The sequence below is a fragment of the Phoca vitulina genome, unplaced genomic scaffold, assembly GCF_004348235.1.
Source record: "Phoca vitulina isolate PV1807 unplaced genomic scaffold, GSC_HSeal_1.0 scaffold2, whole genome shotgun sequence".
NCBI lineage: Eukaryota > Metazoa > Chordata > Mammalia > Carnivora > Phocidae > Phoca > Phoca vitulina.
The window spans coordinates 68,256,794-68,275,564 of record NW_022589705.1 but is presented as its reverse complement, the minus strand read 5'-3'; the positions used below and the strand labels follow the sequence as shown (position 1 = coordinate 68,275,564).

At 54.8% G+C, this 18,771-nt stretch overlaps 1 protein-coding gene across 1 annotated transcript; it reads right to left on the bottom strand.

The window, feature by feature from the left end:
- Positions 1-1,158: 1,158 nt before the first annotated feature.
- P3H1 (prolyl 3-hydroxylase 1) lies at positions 1,159-18,752 on the bottom strand. Its single transcript, XM_032431268.1, has 15 exons — positions 18,243-18,752; positions 15,249-15,401; positions 13,425-13,614; positions 13,030-13,161; positions 11,978-12,117; positions 7,639-7,728; positions 7,313-7,365; positions 7,011-7,132; positions 5,369-5,496; positions 5,147-5,242; positions 4,608-4,758; positions 2,778-2,895; positions 2,350-2,425; positions 2,001-2,141; positions 1,159-1,600 (listed from the first exon to the last, which is right to left on the bottom strand). The coding sequence occupies exons 1-15, from the start codon at positions 18,705-18,707 to the stop codon at positions 1,445-1,447; spliced, it is 2,211 nt and encodes a 736-aa protein (XP_032287159.1). The 5' UTR covers positions 18,708-18,752; the 3' UTR covers positions 1,159-1,444.
- Between the last annotated feature and the right edge of the window lie 19 nt (positions 18,753-18,771).

The following is an 18,771-nucleotide window of genomic DNA, read 5'->3' as shown; positions in this document are numbered from 1 at the left end:
GAACTCAAGCACAGCACACGTGACACCGGGCTACCGGCGTCCACGCCCAGCGCCATCCCCGCCGCGGTCCCTCTGCCAGAGGGCAGGCAGCTCCCTTCTTCCCACTGCTGAGGCTGGAAGCCTTCCTGATGCTCCTTTTTCTCACACCACCTGACCCATCAGCAACTCCTGTCGGCTCTACCTCAAAAATGGATCCGGAACCTGCCCTCTACCACCCTCTCCCCTACCAGCACCCTACTCCACGCCACCTTCCCCTCCCGCTGGGGACCGCAGCAGCCTCCCTCGCCTCTCCTCGTCTCGCCCTTGCCCCAAAGCCCCTTCTCCGCACATACACCCTTCCCCGAGGCTGACACTCCTCTGCTGTCTCACTGAGGCACGGCCCATGTGCCCACAGGGACCGACGAGGCCCCGAGACCCCGACTGCACAGGCTGTCCCCCTTCCTGCCCACTCTGTGCTGCTCGGCCCTCCTCAGGGCCTGACCAGCTTCCTTGGCCACCTCGAAGGCCGACACGCACGCGCGCACACACGTGTGTGTTACCTGTCGCCCCTACTAAAACAGCAGCTCTGTGACGGCAGGGACTTGTTTCGTTGGCTCGCGTGGCCCCAGCAGCACTGGACTCAACCAACGGCTACTGGCTGACTGAATAAGTGAGGACCAGAGCGCGGGTTCCCGAACTCGGCACCCCACGGCATCTCAAGCCCGGGAGGGGAGACGGGCTTGCGGCCAGAGGGGCAGAATCTTCACCTGTGCCCTTTCTGTCTCCGAGAGGTGTGTGTTCTCCTGGGGTCCAGGGCCTCCGAGGCCGGCCCACAGAGCAGGACGCATGCGGCTGACGTGGGGGCGATGTGCCCGAGCTGGCTGCCGGCGGGGGCTTGGTCATAATCCCCACCATTCATCCAGAGCATTCCAGTTTACAAAGGGCTGTCACATCCGATACCGAATCCACCCAGAAGGCGGGCAGAGTGGGGACCGGCATCCCCATTCCGCAGATGACAGGTCTGAGGGGCCTGGGGCTCGGTGTCCGGCCCGAGGCTGCAGAGGCCGCAGAGGCCCCCCCGCCAGGCCCCCTCACGCCGCCCTGGAGCGGCCTCCGGCCCGGGAGGCAGGTAGCCGTACTCCTACTCTCTGAACCCACTCCCAGGTAAAAAAACCACAAATCATTTATTCTTTGGTTGTCTACACAGACACTTAAATACTGCAGTGCTGTCACTCGGCTGCCTGAGCAGGCCCCCGGGGGCGGCTCCGGGCCTGCGTCCTGAGCCCTCAGCCGGGTCCGGAGGCAGGAGGGCCGTCCCGCCATGTCCACTCCGAAAGCGGTAGCACCGTGTGGACGGCCGCGAGCAGGGTCCCGCCGGGTGGCAGACCGCAGCCCCCGGGGCCGCCCGGTGGACACAGTTCCTCAGGGTGGGTCCGCTCACCCCTCCACAGCGAGCCGGATGCTGTCAGAGCTCATCCTTGTGTCCCCACTCACTGCCAGACAGAGACTCCTCTACAGGCTTGGGGGGCCCCTCCTGGGCTTCCTGGGGCTGCTCCTGGGAGAGGTCCATCTCCTCTGGGCTGAAGAGCATCTTCACCAGGTCATCCGCCTGCACCCGGTCCTGCAAGGACAGACCGCTGCCTGTTCAGGGAGGCCTCTGGACCGGGCGCTCACCTGCTCTCAGGTGCTACTGCTGGGAGGCAACAGGTTCTTCCTCCATGGCCTCTGAGCTCATCTGCTTCCCGGCAGGTCCTCATCTCTGGGCAGACAGCTGAAGTGCTGCCCAGCCACGCGACCGAGTGCCAGCACCACCCCCCAGTTTGGCACCCCAACCCGGAGCCCCATTTACAAGTACGGAAGAAGGGCCAGGGAGGACAAGGCAATGTGACCAGGAGGAGTCTCTGTGGATGCCAGGCCTGGTGTCCCTCTCATGTCTAAGCCGCCGGCAAGGAGACTGGGAAGGGGGACGCTGAACCGGGGCCCTTCCAGGGGCAGACCCCAGTGCCACCGGGCGCTCTCACCCTCTCGCTGTGCCGCGCGTCCAACGTGAACCACAGGGCGATGGCGCAGCGCTGCCCTCTGGTGACAGCCTTCACCCCGTGCGGGTTCTCAGTGCCGGAAGAGAATCCCACGGCCCTCCCGCACTGGGGCTGCACCTCTGCCTGAAGGAGACACAGAGTGGGGGGTACACAGGACACTGTAACCTGCCTTCAGAGGGGACACGGGATCACTAGGGTCTGGAGAGAAAAGGTGGCCAGTCAGAGGAGTGAGCGACATGTCTCTGAGCCCCCCAGTTTGAGGAGGGGAGCCCTGGCACTCCGCACTGTGAGGGTTTCTGGCCCCCAGGGACAGGCACGAGGGCACGCTCACCGTCACAGTCTTGGCGTCTAGTTCAGTGAAATAGAATGCTCCTCCATCGAAGTCCCCATTTAGATAAAGGATGGCACTGGGAAGGACAGACATGGTCTCGCCATGGGCCGCCTCCTCCTGTCCCCCCGACAGCCCACGGCTCCCACATCTCCAGGGGCTCTCAAGCAGCAGCGGGAGGGGGCCCGCCATGGGAAGATAGCCTCCCCACCCTCCACCCTCACTCCAGAGAACCCACTGTCCTCCTCATCACACCACACGGGAATGACTCCCTTTCTGTCCGACTGCCTGGCCAGAGGGTGTGGGGATAGGGGGCTGGATTCTGGGGACAGCTGGTCCCACACCTGTGTGTGTGTGTGTGTGTGTGTGTGTGTGTGCTGGGGACAGGGCAAGGTGCAGGGGACTGGGGACCTCAGAGGGAGGGCGGGCACCTGTAGTCCCGGAAGGTGTAGGCAGGGGGCTCCTTGATGCACACGAGGGCCTCGGCATTCAGGATGCAGTTGTCCACGTGGACTGGGTGGCTACTGTCCTTCCTCTCGGCCTGTGCCTCTGGGGCCGAGGTAACGCACGTTAGCGTGGGGACACCTCAGGAGACACTGCAGCTCTCCTGTTGGCATGGGGGGTGCTTCCCAAAATGCCTCTGGGTCTATGGGAATGGCCAGTGAACTAGGGGGTCTCTGGCTAAGCCATCAGCCCGGGGGGCAGACGAATCTGCAGGCTTCCCGGCAAGGTTCTTGGTGGGCCAAGCAGGTGCAGCAAGCTGGGCTGGGAGGCTCTAACCAAGGGCAGGTTCTGGGCTCAGCGGCACGACCCCAGCTTTCTGGCTCGAATTTACAAAACAGGAATCCCCCGGGAGATGAAAATGAGGAGTCAGGAGGGTGGCAGGATGCAGGGCACAGTGAGCCTCGCTCTGCAGCGGGAGACGAGATGAGGACGGCACGGAGGGGACCAGACAGGAGCAAAGGTAAGCAGTTAGCTTCCGCAGGGCTCTGCAGGGGGAGAAGCCACGCAGGAGGAAGGCCGTGAAAGGGCACCGATGGCACGTACTGTAAAATGCTAGGCAAGCACATTCATGACATGGAACTGTCGCCCCCAGAGCAGGCTGGTGGCACCATCAGGTCACGGTAGATCCCTCCTATTTGTCCCCACCTGTCCGGCCAGGTGCCACGCCCTGTCCCTCCACCTCCTCCGTCTCCCTCACCTGTCCTCTCCTCTCTTACTCCCACCGCCACTGGCCAGGTGGGCCTTTGTCCTTGCCCACCCGGTCGCTGCTGACCAGCTTCCCGCCCTCTGGTTTGATCCACGTTCTCCAAATCTCTCGCCACAAAGCGGCAAAACTAACCTCGTGAAGACAAAGGTCTCACCGAGTCCTTCGCGTTTGAGGACTCTTCCCAGCTTCCCGCTGCCCGGCCCCCACCTTGAGAGGCCACGGCACATACGGCTGTGTGTGACGCATTCCTCTGGGCGTGTCCAGAGTGTGAGAGCACTCCGGACCTTCTGGGGGGCGGGGAAGCCCTCTCATCTCTACCACCTAGTGGCGCATCAGTGCCGGGGCCTCCGAAGGCGACCGCATGACTGATCAGGCTGTGGGCCACGTGTGACCCCGGGCACTGGCCACGCCTCATCCTTCCTCAGGACAGCAAAGGGAATGCAGGAGAGCGAGAGCGGACGACGAGGGACCTCGCATCTGCTCTGACTTGTAAAAGTCCGTCTCTCACGGATTTGGTACCGAACAGTTTGTGACAGAACTTGCAACATCGCTCACGACTGACCTACACGCCTGGAAGCCCAGGAGCGTTGCTGAGACCCAGTGGCCTACGGGATGAAAACAAACTCCTGAATGTAGCTCTCCGTAGTGTGGCTTCTGAAAGCCTGCCCAAGCCTTATCTGACTTATCTGACTGCTCCCCCTTCAACCCCACGCCCCAGAAATGGCCACTTTCTTAGTCCCCCCCACCAGGCTGCCCAATGCCTGCACTTCTTTGCGCGTGCTGTTCTTTCTGGCTCGAACATGCTCTCATCACCCGGGCACTCCACCACTCCTATTCATCCTGCACAACTGTCACCACCTCCTCTAGGAAGTCCTCCTGACTCCCTGGTGGACTGACTGGAACTCCCTCCGCTGCACTGATCGCACGGGGTTGCCCCATTTTGTGTTGGTTCCCCGGCTAGGATGAAAAGGACCGTATCCTGTTCCTTCCTGTGTCCTCAGCACCCGTGCCAGGCCACAGCGTGTGCTCAGCAGGGATGGAGAAGGCCCACCTTCGATGGCGGTGCGGCACACCAGGTGGGAGTAGGAGAAGTAGAGGGGGGTGTCCAGGCGGAAGTAGGACTCCATGACGCGCCGCACCTTCTCGGTCACGTTGTAGTACAGGTGGGCGCTCTGCAGGGGGACTTTCCCTTCCTGTCCCAGCTGCCAAGGAGACCAGCAGTCAGCTGCCCTGAACGCCCGGCTGCGGGCCAACAGAGCCCACTGAGGCATCGGGCCCCCCTGCTCTGCTCCCACGCGCGACAGCGCTCCCGTGTTACACCTGCCCCTCCTCCACGCTTCTCTCTGTGGACAGAAAGCACTCTCCCAGCTCTGGCCACCAGTCTTGTCTCGCCTGCCTCACTTTGATCACACTTGCTTCACCAGCCAGGACGCAAAAGTCAACCTCCTCAACTTAATTCCTCCTCCTTCCAGTGGCCTCTGGAATCCAACAGGCAGACACCTTCACCTTTCCCACCCCCCACTACCCCCCACGGCCTGAGCCTCCCCTCTCCCGTTCCCCACACTCTAGAATGCTGAGTACTGATTCTACCTTGAGGGCTTTGAAGACCGTGACGCCATAGAACTTTTCACTGGGCGTGTGTGGGGAGGTCTGACCCCGGTAGCCATCTCCCGAGGTCGCTGCTGCCTGCAAGGCCCAAAACACAGGGGGGCTTAGCCGGGGCAGCCGAGGGTCCGCGAAGAGGCGGTCGCCGGTGTGCAGCGAGGGGCAGGCGAGCTCAGCGGGGAGGCGCGGTCACGGGGTTTCCCTTACGTTGGTCAGTCTCTGCAGCTCCCGGCACTCGTCAGCGGAGATTACGCCGTCCATCACCACCCTCTGCGAACCGTTCAAGACTTTGGAGTTCATGGTGAGACTGATGCCTTCATAGAGCAGGGGGCCACCTGCAAAGCAACGGCAAGACTGAGCTGAGTCCAGCGGCAGCTCTGTCCAGACACTCTCCATCGGACGGGAATAGAAATTCCAGTTGTTTCCAGGGCACCAGAGAAACCTCCTATCCGGCCACTTCCAAAGGTGGCAAATGGCTCAGAGGATATCACCTGGAGCTGACAAGACGGGAGCGCCAGGCCCTAGTCCTAGCTCCTCTCCCAAACAGTTCTTGGCTCTGGGCCTTCGCCAGTTGTTGAGGAAACATCGCCAACAGATTCTTCAAACCCTGAGCTCCAGAATCAAAAAGAAGGGGGTCTAACTCCTGAATCCTCCACCTATTAGCTGTGTGACCTCAGCAAGTTACTTAACCTCCCTGAGCTTTCATTTCCTCATCTGTAAGAGAGCATCTACCTCCTGAGATTGGTGCTTGCTTGATGTAAAGAGCAACAAGGCGAGTTAAAAGCTCAGCACACTACCGGGCACACAGGAAAGGCTCAGAATCTTCGCTGCCATTGCACCAGGCACCAGCAGCATTTATTTCCAACGAGGACCTCAATTTGCCCAGCCAGCCTCCCCCACAGAAGAGAAACCACAGAGTGAAAGCTGCCTGAAAACCAAGGAATGCGGGACAAATTCTTTCCACGTGCTCTTCTTGTGAAATCACCCACTTTTCATTTAAGCAACTGTAGAGCAAAGGCTAACCTTCTCTTCTATTTCTCCTGGTGTCCCTCCGTGCTGGGGACCTACTGAAGGCGACTCACTGAAGCCCCCGTGTGTGCCAAGCCCCGCGTGTGAGGCGAGGGTCTCACACCTGAAGACGGCCCCTCTCCCAGCAACGATGCAAATGGGCAGACTTGGTGCAAGCAAAAAGAAAGCTGCCGTGAAAGTTCCAAACAAAAAGGGAGAGGGTCCCCAGGACAGGGAGATTAAGGCTTCGTGGGCAGAGGCGATGGGAGGGTACCGGGAGGAGGGACAGGCATGAGCACAGCCACGGGGGCAGACGGGCCCGAGGAACAGAAGCAGCCCAGGGCACACGAACAGAAGGTAGAAGCAGGTGGTTCGAGCAGCAGGCAGGGCGGGTAGGGGTAGGGTCTGCGTGTTTGGAAGCCCGGTCTAGCCACTGCAGGGGTAGGGGAAGCACAGATCGAGGAGGGACAGGAGTGCACACAGCAGGTGCAGGTGGCCTGCAGCAATGGGAAGAGGAGAGGCCTGGGGAGAGAGGCGAGGAAAAGCAGTGTCAGCACAGCTTGGAGGGGGCGGAGCAGGGGGGAAGAGACCTCAGATTTGGAGGCTTGGTAGCAGGATGCATGATGGAAGTGGGGAGACCGGATGAGGTTTGCGCTATAAACACTGACTGCAGTGAGCTTAACTAGCGTTGCTGTGACCCAGGAGTCATACTTCCCTGAAGGCCTTCTCCGGGTGGAAGTCCCGGTGAGTCTAGGCCCGGTCCCGGGGCCGGCCAGCTAGCGCGGGGACGCCTGCCTTGCTGCCTCCACGACAGCCAGAGGCCGGAGCGCTGTCCTCTTACCTTCCCGCGTCAGCCGGCTCACATCCAGCGACTCCTTGGTCTTCTCCTCCACCAGGGTCTCAATCTCCTTCATAAGGTTTCCGATCTCCTGGGAGATGCGGACGGCTGTTTCCCGTTCGGACCTGTGCGCACAGCCGCTCTAAGGACTGTGTTCCGGGGGCCACCCTGGCTCCCACCCCAGCTTCCCAGCCTGGACCAGCCCCCCCACCCCCCACTTCCAGGAGTGCACATCTGCCTGGGCTCAGGAAGCCTCAAGTGCTTATCAGGCCGCTCCAGTCATGCAGTCTCTTCAGGGTCCTCACTTTTGTTTCTCTTGCAATCTTTTGGGAATCACCTCTTCTGGAGTCCATGAATCCTAAAAGCAGATCAGGAGAAAAATCAACGCTGTAGGGTGACCCGCTTCATCTTCCGGGTCTCTGCACAGACTCGGGCCTCCGGGAGAATCCAGCTGCCTCCTTGCAGGAGATCAAGTGAGTCTCCAAACCAGAGTCACCTCTGGCTGCCCAGAATTCCCCTTTGTCTTCCTCTGTCTCTCGTCCACGGCTTTCACAGATCCCGTGTCTGGCTCCAGCCCCCAAACAGAGTCACACAGCCAGCCGGCCTCCCCGACTCCCGCATCCGGGCTCACCGGATCCACAAAGGGAATTCCGAAGACATCGTAGGCGAAGAAGAGCAGTTCTTTCTCGAGCAGGCTGCGCTGTCGGTACTCCCGGGCACTCTGAGGAAACAAAGTCGAAGGAATGCCCTGGAATTCAGCCCTGTTAACTCTCGGGGGGCCCCCAACCCCACATTCCATGCTGTTGCTCCCAGTGTGATCTGAGCTTCCTCTCCCACCACCACTACTGTGCCTGTTCTCCCGTCTGGGACAGCAGCTTCACCCCTGTGCTAAGGGTTGCTTCCGCTGAGGGTGACATAACACCCGCCCCCCCCCCGTGCCCCCCGTTAATCTCTGAGACAGGAAATCTGAGGATTCTCAGGAGATGTGGAAATATTCCTCAAAGAAGGAGAGTTCCTTCTTGACTTCCGTAGGGGTTCGACGCGGAGGCAGGAGACCTAGATGTTGGGCGACCCATGTGTTATTCATTTGACCTTCACAGCCACCTCTGACGTTGACACCGTGCTCCTCGTTTTATAGATGGAGACACTGAGGTGCAGGGGGGATAGGCAGCTTGTTTAAGCTGACACTACAGGAAAGGGAGCAGGGACCGACGTTCAAACCCTAAAGGCCAGGAGCTTTTTCCTTAGGCCCCCTGCCTCCCCTGAGACTCTGAACAGACTGGATGGATCCCTCCTGGAGCCGGGCGGCTGCAGCTGCAGCAGCTGGTTCGGGCCCTCTGGCCCTTCCCACACGTGCTCGCAGGGAGGGCTTACCCAGGGCTGGGAGACTAAGTACCTTCTGGGGCCACCTCTCTCCCTAGGTGCCCTGCTAGTCTCCAAGCAGCAGGAGGAGGAAAGAAAAAAGAAAGAAGACATCATCAGTTGCAATTAAAGATGAAGGCAGTAAGGAAAATGTTAGCAAGACCTCAATGAGTCCTACATCATCTAGCATATTTACCCAACAGGGAGATGGAAATTTCTCCTAAGGAGTTTAAGTGATTCACCAAGTGCTAGACACCACGCTCGGAGCGTTCTCTCGTTAAACCCTCTCCCGCGGCCCTGAGGCTGCTAGGAAGCAAATCCCACGCCTACGTTTATTCGCTCGGCACTGATTCATGGAGTAGGAGCAAGGAGCTGGGAACTGCGCCAGCGCTGAGACAACGCAGGGAGGGACCCGGGCCGCCACCCTCAGCCACAGGCCACGGGGCGAGCTAGCCCATCTCTCGGAGCCCGAATGTTCTCATCTCTAAAATGGGAGAATAGCGCCCCTTACCACGGCCACTGTGGGGATTAAATGAGATGATGGGGGCTGAACCACACAGCGTGTGGACTGGGGCAGCCCTCAACAAATGCTAGTTACTTTCTTTCCCGAAGGAGGGTTCTAGTTAAAAGTGGTTTATTTTCCCTCTCTGCCCCAAACTCACTAATATGACCATAAAGTGGGGGGTTGGGAGGGTCTTCACTCAGCAAGACAAAGAGACCCGAAGAAGTGCCATCACAAATGCAGACTGTCGCCACCTGGTGGCCAGAGAGGACAACTACAAGGTAACGTCCTCACAGGCGAGGAGAGACTCAGGGTTCCAGAGCTAGGAAGGAAGAACCTGGGTTTTTCCCTTCAGGGCAGGCTGGTAGCCCCACCCCGGCAGGTTGTTATGAGAATCGAATGAAATAAAAATAAAAGCTATGGAGGAATTTTGCAGACTAAATGCCCCCCACACGCGAAGGGTGGCTACCCTCAATGGTAAGCTCCACAACCACCACACCGGGAAGTCGACTGCTGCCTCATCCTCTACGTCCTTCTCTCGGCGAACAGAGGAAAGCTTAGCCCCCTGGGGCTGGAGTACAGGCAGGGCAGATGTGTGAGGAAAGCATCCCGCTCCCCTGTGCGCTCCTGAGCTAGGTGGGCAGCACCATGCCTGCGTCTCCCAAGCGGGAAACTTGTGTCTAATTAGACATGCAGAGGGAGGAGTGAACCCCCCACCATTCTGCCAATGCCACCTCCTACTCCATCTAGCCAGTTCCCTCCTCCAGCCAGCGTCTCCCCCGGCCCCGCAGCTCCCCTCTGCACCGCCACAGTAGCCCTGTACTGGTCTCCTGCTTCCAGCTCTTTCCCGTTCTGAGCCTTGCACAGCTGCCTGGGCTACTTCTTAAAACCCTTCGAGCGCCCACCACTGTCTGCCTTGTGGGACAGAGGCCAAGGTCGTGGCAGGGCACTCAAGACCCTTCCGAATCTGACCCTCCCAGCCCTCATCTCCTGTAACTCCTCATATCACCTTGCATGCATGTGGGACAATTGTCCGGGTTGTGTGCACATGCTGTCCTCCATCTCACAGGCCTTCCCTTGCCTCATTCACCTCCTGAAGGCTTTTAAAACCAAATGTCAACAGCACTTCCTCTTGAAAAGCCTCCCGTGGCTTGCCAGTCAGTCAATTACTTCCTTCCTCCACTCCAGCTTGCATCCATGGCCACTCTTAGAATTTACTACACTATTCTCTAAGTTTTGGATTATATACCCTTCTATATTGTCAGTCCCTGAGGTATGCTTTAGATGGCATTCAAAAAGACAGGAAGGTAATGCACCTATAGCTAGAAGAGATCCACAAAGTATCAACAGGCATAACTAGAAACAGGTCTCCCTCCCCACCCCTGCCCTGTAGGCCCGTGCCTCAGGGGTAAGCTGATGAACAGTTTCTTGTCAATCTGTCCACAAAATTGACGACTTAAAAAGTACATATGTATTTTAAAAAACATAAATAGGATAGAACATACAGTTCTAGATCTTTTTTTTTTTTCCCTTTACCTACAACAATATCATGGAGACCATCTCACACCGCTGGGTAGTAACCCACTCACGCAATAGAATAGTTGTCTCGCATACCACTGAATGCATCTACCATGATTCATTTAAGCCAGTTCCCCAATGGATGGCATTTAGCTTGGTTCGGGTGGTTGCTTTTAGCAGGAAGGTTCTGACGCGTGTCCGGGTGCGTCTGTCTTCGCATCCTCGTGCGACATGGCTGCGCGGCCCATCTCCGGGGGCAGAACTGCCGGTTAAACGAACGGTCCAATTCACAATCCCACCAGCGGCAAGGGAGTGCGCGGGCTCTTACACCCTTATTTGTCCCAAATATTTGTCGCATAAACAAATGAGCTGCCTCTAGAGTAATGCTATTTACCATATTTTTCCTCCAATAAAATGAAAAACGGGTCCAAAGTTACATTTTTACATAGAAGGTAGGTAGGGCTTGGGAGGAGCCTGCAGGACACGGGTGACTGAGGCTAGCCTTCCTCTCACTCCTAGTCTCCTGTTCTGAAGTCAGGGATCACTGCAGCCATGATAGGCCACCCACCCCCTGTTCCAGGAGGTGGCTGAGGTCAGAGGTGAGGAAGCCGGCCGCTGGCTACTTGTCTACCATCAGAAAGACCCCTGGGATGCTGCCTGTCCACCCAACTCTTGGGACACACTCGTACCACGCCTGCTGGCTTACAAAGTGCATTTCTACTCGGTATTTCATTTGCCTCTCACGCTCATCTTGTGTTGAAGAAAGAGTAAGAACCATAATCGCGTTCTATAGAGGGAGAAACGGAGACTCAGAGGGGCAGTGCAGGGTGTCTGAGATCCCACACGACGACATGCAGAAGATCACACATCCTTGTAAGCGCAGGAGCCCAGACCAGTGACTTCAAATCCAACTCACCATTCTGGGCTCAAGAAGGAGAGGGTCTAGGGTCTGTGAAAGGCGTATGTACAAATATCGAGGTTCATAGTATTGTATTTCACTGAGTTAAAAAAAGAACTTTCCATGTTTTTAACTACAAAAAATAACTTGTAATTCCACTGAAGGGAATTTAGAAAACATAAATGGGCAAGATACAAAAAAATCACCCATATTCCACCACCTAGAAATAACCACTGTCAACACGTCAGTGTGTTTCACTTTGGTCATTGTGTCTGCTTGGGAGTTGAGTTGGGAGCGATGCTGAGGGAGGGAGAGCTCAGAGAAGGGACAGGGAGGAAACAGGCAAGAAAACAGGTGAGCGAAAAAAGAATTTAGCAGGAAGTAAAAAATGATAGATCTTGGCCAAATGACAGCAAATCTCAAAGCAGAGGTGTCAAGAAAGGGGAAAAGGGGAGCCTGTGTTGCGGTTCTGCTTTTCTTTTACGATTCAGACGGCAGACTTCTGGGCCCCGATGGTGCGGAGTAAGGCTGCTCCCTGGTTCTTGAGTGACAAGTGCGTCAGTGTACGCATGCCCGGCCCAGGCCCCGCCCCCCCCAGCCGCTGCCTGAGCACTACCAGACCCTTCTGCCCCCACCCCCACCCCACCCCCCGGCCACTCTTCTGCCCTCTAACTGACACAAGTCTCTCACCTCACGGGGACCAATGGATCTGGCTGGTTCTTCTCCAAGCATGGCTGTATAGTAGGCCAGATTCTGGTTCATCACCTCATCGTTGGGGAAGAAGAGGAGATAGGTCTTGGCACATTCGATAGCCTGCGTATAATTCCCAACTGCAAAGCACAAAAGAAATGCCTGAGAAGAGAGGGTCCAATCCTGGGCACCAGGAACCACTGGTCTTGAGTCTCAGCACGGCCTGAGGCAGTGATGACACGGCAAGGTGGCCCTGCTACCTACCACAGCTGCCTGACCTGAGGGAGAAGTTCTAGAAGAATGAGAAGAATAGAATTTACGCAAACACAGAATGCAGAACTGATGCAAGGGGCTCCGCGTCCTCAGGCCTGCCTACTACTGAACGCCCACATCTTTATAATTTCACAAGTCAGTTAAACACTGGCCCTCATATTAGACCAATTTTAGGAAGAGTCCCATCTTCCTATCTTCTTCTCCCTGCAGATTTTCAGAAGATGGGGACACCACAACAGCAGGTGGCCTCTTCCACGGAGGAGCAGTGCTCGTTCGCATGTGTTGGTCTCAGCACAACGATAAACACCTCACACTCTGGAATATGCGGTGATGCTTAGCACACAGTAGGAACGCGATGAGGACCTGCTGACTTGTTGCCGGTTTGGATACTGGCAGCCCACCACCCCGCACCACCCAGAGCATCCGCACTATTGCACGACGAAGGGCTGGAAAATGTCCCGTGAGCTGGTTTAAATGGTAGTACACCCTTGCCTTTGCTCTAACTGAACTCGGATTCAGAGTCAGATTATCAGTGTTCTAGAAGGGACGAGAGAGAGGTCCTAGGTCTCCGTCTCCCAGCTTTTTGGGTTACTAGCATCGGCTTCTGGGGCCAGTGGCTTGTCACAAAGCAGGCAGGGGTCACCCGGCACGGTGCCTCCCGGAGTCCCAGGTCACAGTGAGAAGCCAAAGATGCCAACGTGCAGTGGCCATCATCCCTGCCTCCCTTGCTTTTGGCTTCCTGCTGAAAAGCGGCAGAGAAGGAAGAAAGCAAGCCTTACTGTTATAGTAGGCGAACTGCAGATAATTATAATGTGATGGAAGGAAGTCTTCAAAGGGCTTCTCTCGACTTGGGTGGGAAGCCAGCTCCGTGACGCAGTTCTGCTTACAGCTGAGGACCTGGATGTAATGATCTGAAAGGAATCAAAGACGGGGAATAACCATCAGGTGGATCTTCAGGATGCGAATTCTGGGAAGAGGAACAAATTCAAGTGCAAGGAATTTTCAGGCCGATTCCGAGATGTACTACATTTAGGTCTGAGGCGGAAGACGGCGAGCAGCGGGGACTGTCCGCACGTGGCCCCGGGAGCCCTGGGCAGCTGGCGAGGGCCTCGGTGTGGGCAGGGGGACGCGGGGGCGGGTCGGGCGCGCGTGCGGGAGGCTCGCGGCCGCGCACCTGCGATGGCCTGGAAGAGGTCGGCGTTGTACTCCAGGTAGTTGTAGCCGTCATAGTCGTAGGGCCCCTCGCACAGGGCGCGGCACTCCGCGTCCGCCACCAGGTACTCTCGCAGCGCCGCCTCCAGGTGGGCCACGGCTTCGTGCGGCTGCTCCTCCGAGTAGAGCCGCACTCCCAGCCGGAACTCGTGCTACTGGGAGGAAGGGGGACTCAACTGCGGGCCGCACACAGCCCTGGGCCCGCGCTCCCCCCGCCACCTGCACCTGCGTCCTCACGGCCTGTCTCAGGTTAGGGACGGAAAAGGGTGCCCGCTACCTAGTGAAGGCCTCCTGTAAATGGTCTCCACAGGTTTCTTTGGAAACCCAAAAGCATTAAACTCCATCTAGATAAAAGATACACGGGAGTTCATTATAATTTTCTTGCACTTCTGTAGGGATAATAGCGTTCAAAATAAAAGTTTAATTAAAAAGAACTCTTAGATGCTAGAATTAGGTCTGTGCTGATGGGAGCAATCCTTCCAGCATAAGGGGGAGTTAGGGCTGCCGCTGATTACAGAATGGGGTTTGCCATCTGTGGGACACAGCATCCATTCTTGTGAATAACCATTTCCGTTTGTCATAGAATCACTAAAAAACAAACAAACAAAAAAACTCCACCAAACCTGTGTGATTGTGTAATGTACTAGATGTATACAATCTACATTTTTTTTTTAAGTAGTTGTCACCTCCATCATGGAGCCCAACAGGGACCTGAACTCAGGACCCTGAGATCAAGACCTGAGCTGAGATCAAGAGTCTGGCGCTTAATGGACTGAACCACCCAGGCGTCCTTACACAATTCACTTTTAAAAGTCATTTTGATATTGTTTCTAATATCTCTATTTCTAAACTATGAAAACTTACGAGAACATAAGCTCTTTATAAAATGCTGTATCATCACAGACAGTATCTCTCATGGGACACAGACTTCTCCTAAACAAACAGAATAAGAACATCGATGGGGCGCCTGGGTGGCTCAGTTGTTAGGCGTCTGCCTTCGGCTCAGGTCATGATCCCAGGGTCCTGGGATCTAGCCCTGCATTGGGCTCCCTGCTCAGCAGGAAGCCTGCTTCTCCCTCTCCCACTCCCCCTACTTGTGTTCCCTCTTTCGCTGTGTCTCTCTCTGTCAAATAAATAAATAAAAATCTAAAAAAAAAAAAAAAAAGAATAAGAACATCGAGGAACACTGTACCACTTACAGTAGTGAAAGCAAAAACCTACACAGTACATTAATACAATTATGCATAAAATGGACTATCATGCAGCCACTAAAAATTGTATTTTCAAAGAAAATCAAGACATGAGAAAAGGCTCATGATACAGTGTTAGTTCAAAAAGGATGATGAAAAATACATACACAATATGACACCAAGTTAGGGGAAAAAAATTAAGATCTAGAAGAGTTTTAAAAATAGGCCAAAATAGGGACACCTGGGTGGCTCAGTCGGTTAAGCATCTACCTTCGGCTCAGGTCATGATCCCGGGGTCCTGGGATCAAGTCCCGCATTCGGTTCCTTACTCAGCGGGGAGCCTGCTTCTCCCTCTGTCTACCTCTCTCTCTGACAAATAAATAAATAAAATCTTTAAACAAAAACTAGGCCAAAATATGAACTACTGGTTTCCTTAAGGTGGCAGTATTATAGATGATCACTTTCTGTTTTATACTTATCTGCATTTTTCTATAGTGTTGTACAATGAATGTCTACTACTTCTGTAATCAGAAAACAAGCCTAGTAAATATCACTTTAATAAAAAGAGAGAATGGGGGAAACAAAGTTTTTTTCACCATATGGGGTTTGGCCTCAAGATCCTTGAAGTCGGCTTCCTTCACTCCAGACATGGTTTGGTAATAGTCTAGGTTCTGCCGCATCTCCACGTGTTCAGGATTGCCCACGAAGAAGGTGTGTGCTGCTGCTACGGCTTTCTCCAACTTGTTGATCTAAGAATAAGGCACAAGAACATAATCCTCACCTCCAAACCCTGAAGGTTTGTGTCCAAATGGGCAGTCCACAGTAAACAGGAAATCCCAGCCTTCCTGAGCCTTCCACTCCACAGTTTGCACCAGACTTCGCCAGCCCCAGAAAACACACCTATTGCAGGAACTACATACCAGAAATCAGGAGCACAGGGCCGTGGGCAGAATTTCAGCCACTTCCCAAATCAGGCTTTGCAATTCCCCAAATCATAGGAGGTAAACCTTCAACAGTGTAAACATTCTATTTTTAAACAAAGGTCATATTGTTGGGAGGAATGCTATGGAAGACTGACTGCCCAAATAATATATTCTCAAGATTCAGAAGTGGCAACTGAGCTGAAAAAAGTCTAAGGCTTCAAGAATTTAGTAGTAGGGGAGAAAGAGCAGTTAATGATTACACTGTGCCTAAGGATTTCCCTAGAAGATACTTTTTTTTTCTCAAAAAATATAATCAAGTGTTTTTGACACATTCAAGGAAAAGATGGGTGACGGAAAAATCCTAAGGTCTTATACAAAATCTGGATATGGCGTCTTCTGACTCAAAGCCCAGGGCTCATGAGGTTAAAACAAGTGGTTATGAAATCTGAGAAGAAAAAAAATGTGCCAAATGCCACAATAATGCCCAAAGCAATGGACTCAAGCATATCAACGTCACACAGGTTCTTATGTAGAAGCCAAAATAAATCACTGATGATCTAATGATTAACACGGCTTAAGTGACAGACAGACCTGTGACAAAGCTAGGTTTAATTAGTCACTTGCTGGGGCTTCAGACACTTAAAGTTTACTCTCTATTTGAGTTCCCTAATCTGCCACCTGGAGATAGCACTCACTGTTTCACAGTCTTGTTGGTAATGTTAAAACAAGCTGGTATACATGCGGCTTCTAACACCTGGTGCTGGGCACACACTAAGTGCTTAATAAATGTTAGCTGGTATTATTAACACGCTAAGAATTTTTTCCTTTTCCTCTTTTCATCAGTCCTAGTAAATGCATGCTAAACAAGAAGTCAGCCCTGGCTCTAACCCTAAAATAGCTAGGTGACCCAAAGTCAATAATCCTCTGCACCTGTTTTGTTAACTGTACAATTAGAAATTCTCACAAGTCTGTCCCTTTCATGGATTTATTCTCCTGCCCTGCCACCTTCTCTCTCCACCCCAGTCCTTCTTTACTCCCTAAGCACCTAGGCACCTAATTTCCTTCTCTCAAGTGGACCACCAACTCATCTCTTTTTTTTTTTAAGATTTTATCCATTTATTTGTCAGAGAGAGAGCGAGCTCAAGCAGGGGGAGCGGCAGGCAGAAGAAGCAGGCTCCCCGCTGAGCGGAGAGCCGGATATGGAACTCGATCCCAGGACCTGGGGATCACGACCTGAGCCGAAGGCAGCTGCTTAACCAACTGAGCCACCCAGGCGTCCCACCAACTCATCTCCTAATGGTTAGCCCTGCCACCACTTTCTCCTTCTCCCAAGGCTTATTCCACATTCCAGAATTAGCATTCTAAAACCTGATTCTGACACTGGCTCCTGAAGCCTGCGGAACTCTTCCCAGTCTGGCCTCGCTCTATCTGGAATGGCCATCCTTTCTCTCCTCTAGTGATATTTAGGACCGACTTCAATTGTCATCTCTTCTTTCAGTCTCCCTCGTTTCTCTGAGAGGAAGCTAGATCCTCCCTCCTTTGTGCTCCCACAGCCCTATGTACACACCCTTTTAGGAGCCTCTTCTATAGTGATTCTCACTAGGGAAATGATGTAAAACAAAACAATATAAAGTCAAGTATTTTAATGACCTGTACAAGAACTGGAATGTAGCAGGTATTCAGGAAACGTTAGTCAAAGAATCTGAGAGTGTGCTGTTAAGTGACATGACCAAAGACATGACCCACTTATTTTGGTTTCAAATACAGTACTTTTCCAAGTAACAAGGAGGAATGTAAGCAAACTGTGTAAGCAAAATGCTTGTGGAGAGGTGAAAGTCCGTGGTCCCCACGGTTCCCTAAGTCTCTCTTTAGGTGGAACCGAAGGTCTGTTAAACTATGGATGTGACAATATGCAACACAGCTCCTTCTTTCTTTTCCCCCAATAAAATGGGCCTAATAATAGCACTTACCTTACAGGACATTGACAGGATCTGGGCAAATAAACCAATAAACACAAAGTACTTAAAATAGTGCCTAGAAGTATGTGCTGGCTATCATCATCATCATCATCATCATCATCATCATGCAAGTCAGGGGCACTCCAAATCCATGTATGCACTTGGACTTAAGCCACTCTGGAATTCCTAAAAATACTCATTTTCTTTGAAAACCTGACAATAGCCAGAGGGTCCCGCTACAGGGAGGGGTTAGACAGCCCCTACTGGCGACGTGGCAACCTCACGTCCTGAAAGAGAGCTGCTGGACTCGGGCAGCAGGAAAAGCATCACTGAACAGCGAACCGGAAGGAAGATATTGTAGAAAGGTCCTAGCTTCTCACTCGGGCACTTACAATGAAATCTGGAAGAGAAACCCAAGCTGCCGCTTTAGTTCCCTTTGGGAAGGCTCCCGGGGAACACAAGGCCAAGTTTTGCTTAGTCCGTGCCTTAACCCCAGGCTGGACCTTTGGGGTTACCATCTGCTTATGCGAACCGGGCGAAGCAGGTCTCCCGGCAGGGTCCCTGCTCTCCCTGGGTCCGAGGAGAGCTCCCCGGCCAGGAGGCTACGTTCCCTCTCCGCGGACACTTTCCCGGCCCCCCAAGTTCGCCCGGCTCATCTGCAACCACGCCCAGAAGGATCCCTGCCGCCCGGGCCCGGGCAGGTCTGCACCTTGAAGTAGGCGACTTGCAGGTAGTTGTAGGGGCTCCGCTTGCGGAACTCCAACTCCAGCTCCTCGCTGAGCGAGTGGGAGGCCGGCGGCCCGAGGCAGCGGCGCAGGCAGGCGGCGCGGCGCAGCAGGCCCCCAAAGAAGCGCAGGTCGTGCAGGGCGGCGGCGCCCGAGGCCTGTGCCAGGCTCGGGGACGAGTCGGGGTCCAGCTCCCACGGGAGGTCGGCGGCACAGCGGGTGCGGCAGCGCAGGCGGAGGGCGCGCAGGGCGGCCCGCGAGCGCAGCGCCCGCTCCATGCTCAGTACAACCCCCGCCCAGTCCCTGCGCGCGTAGGCAGCGGTCCCCTCTGCGAAGAGCAGATCAGGCGCCGCCATGTCCCATCCCGCCTCGGACTCGACCTCGGCCTGGGAGGCAGCGGCGGCGACGGCCAGCAGTGTGGTCAGTAGCCTCAAAACGCGTGCAGCCATTGCCTCCTCCGACCTGACGGGACCGCCAGCCACCCGCCACGGAGGCTGGAGTCCCACCCCCGAG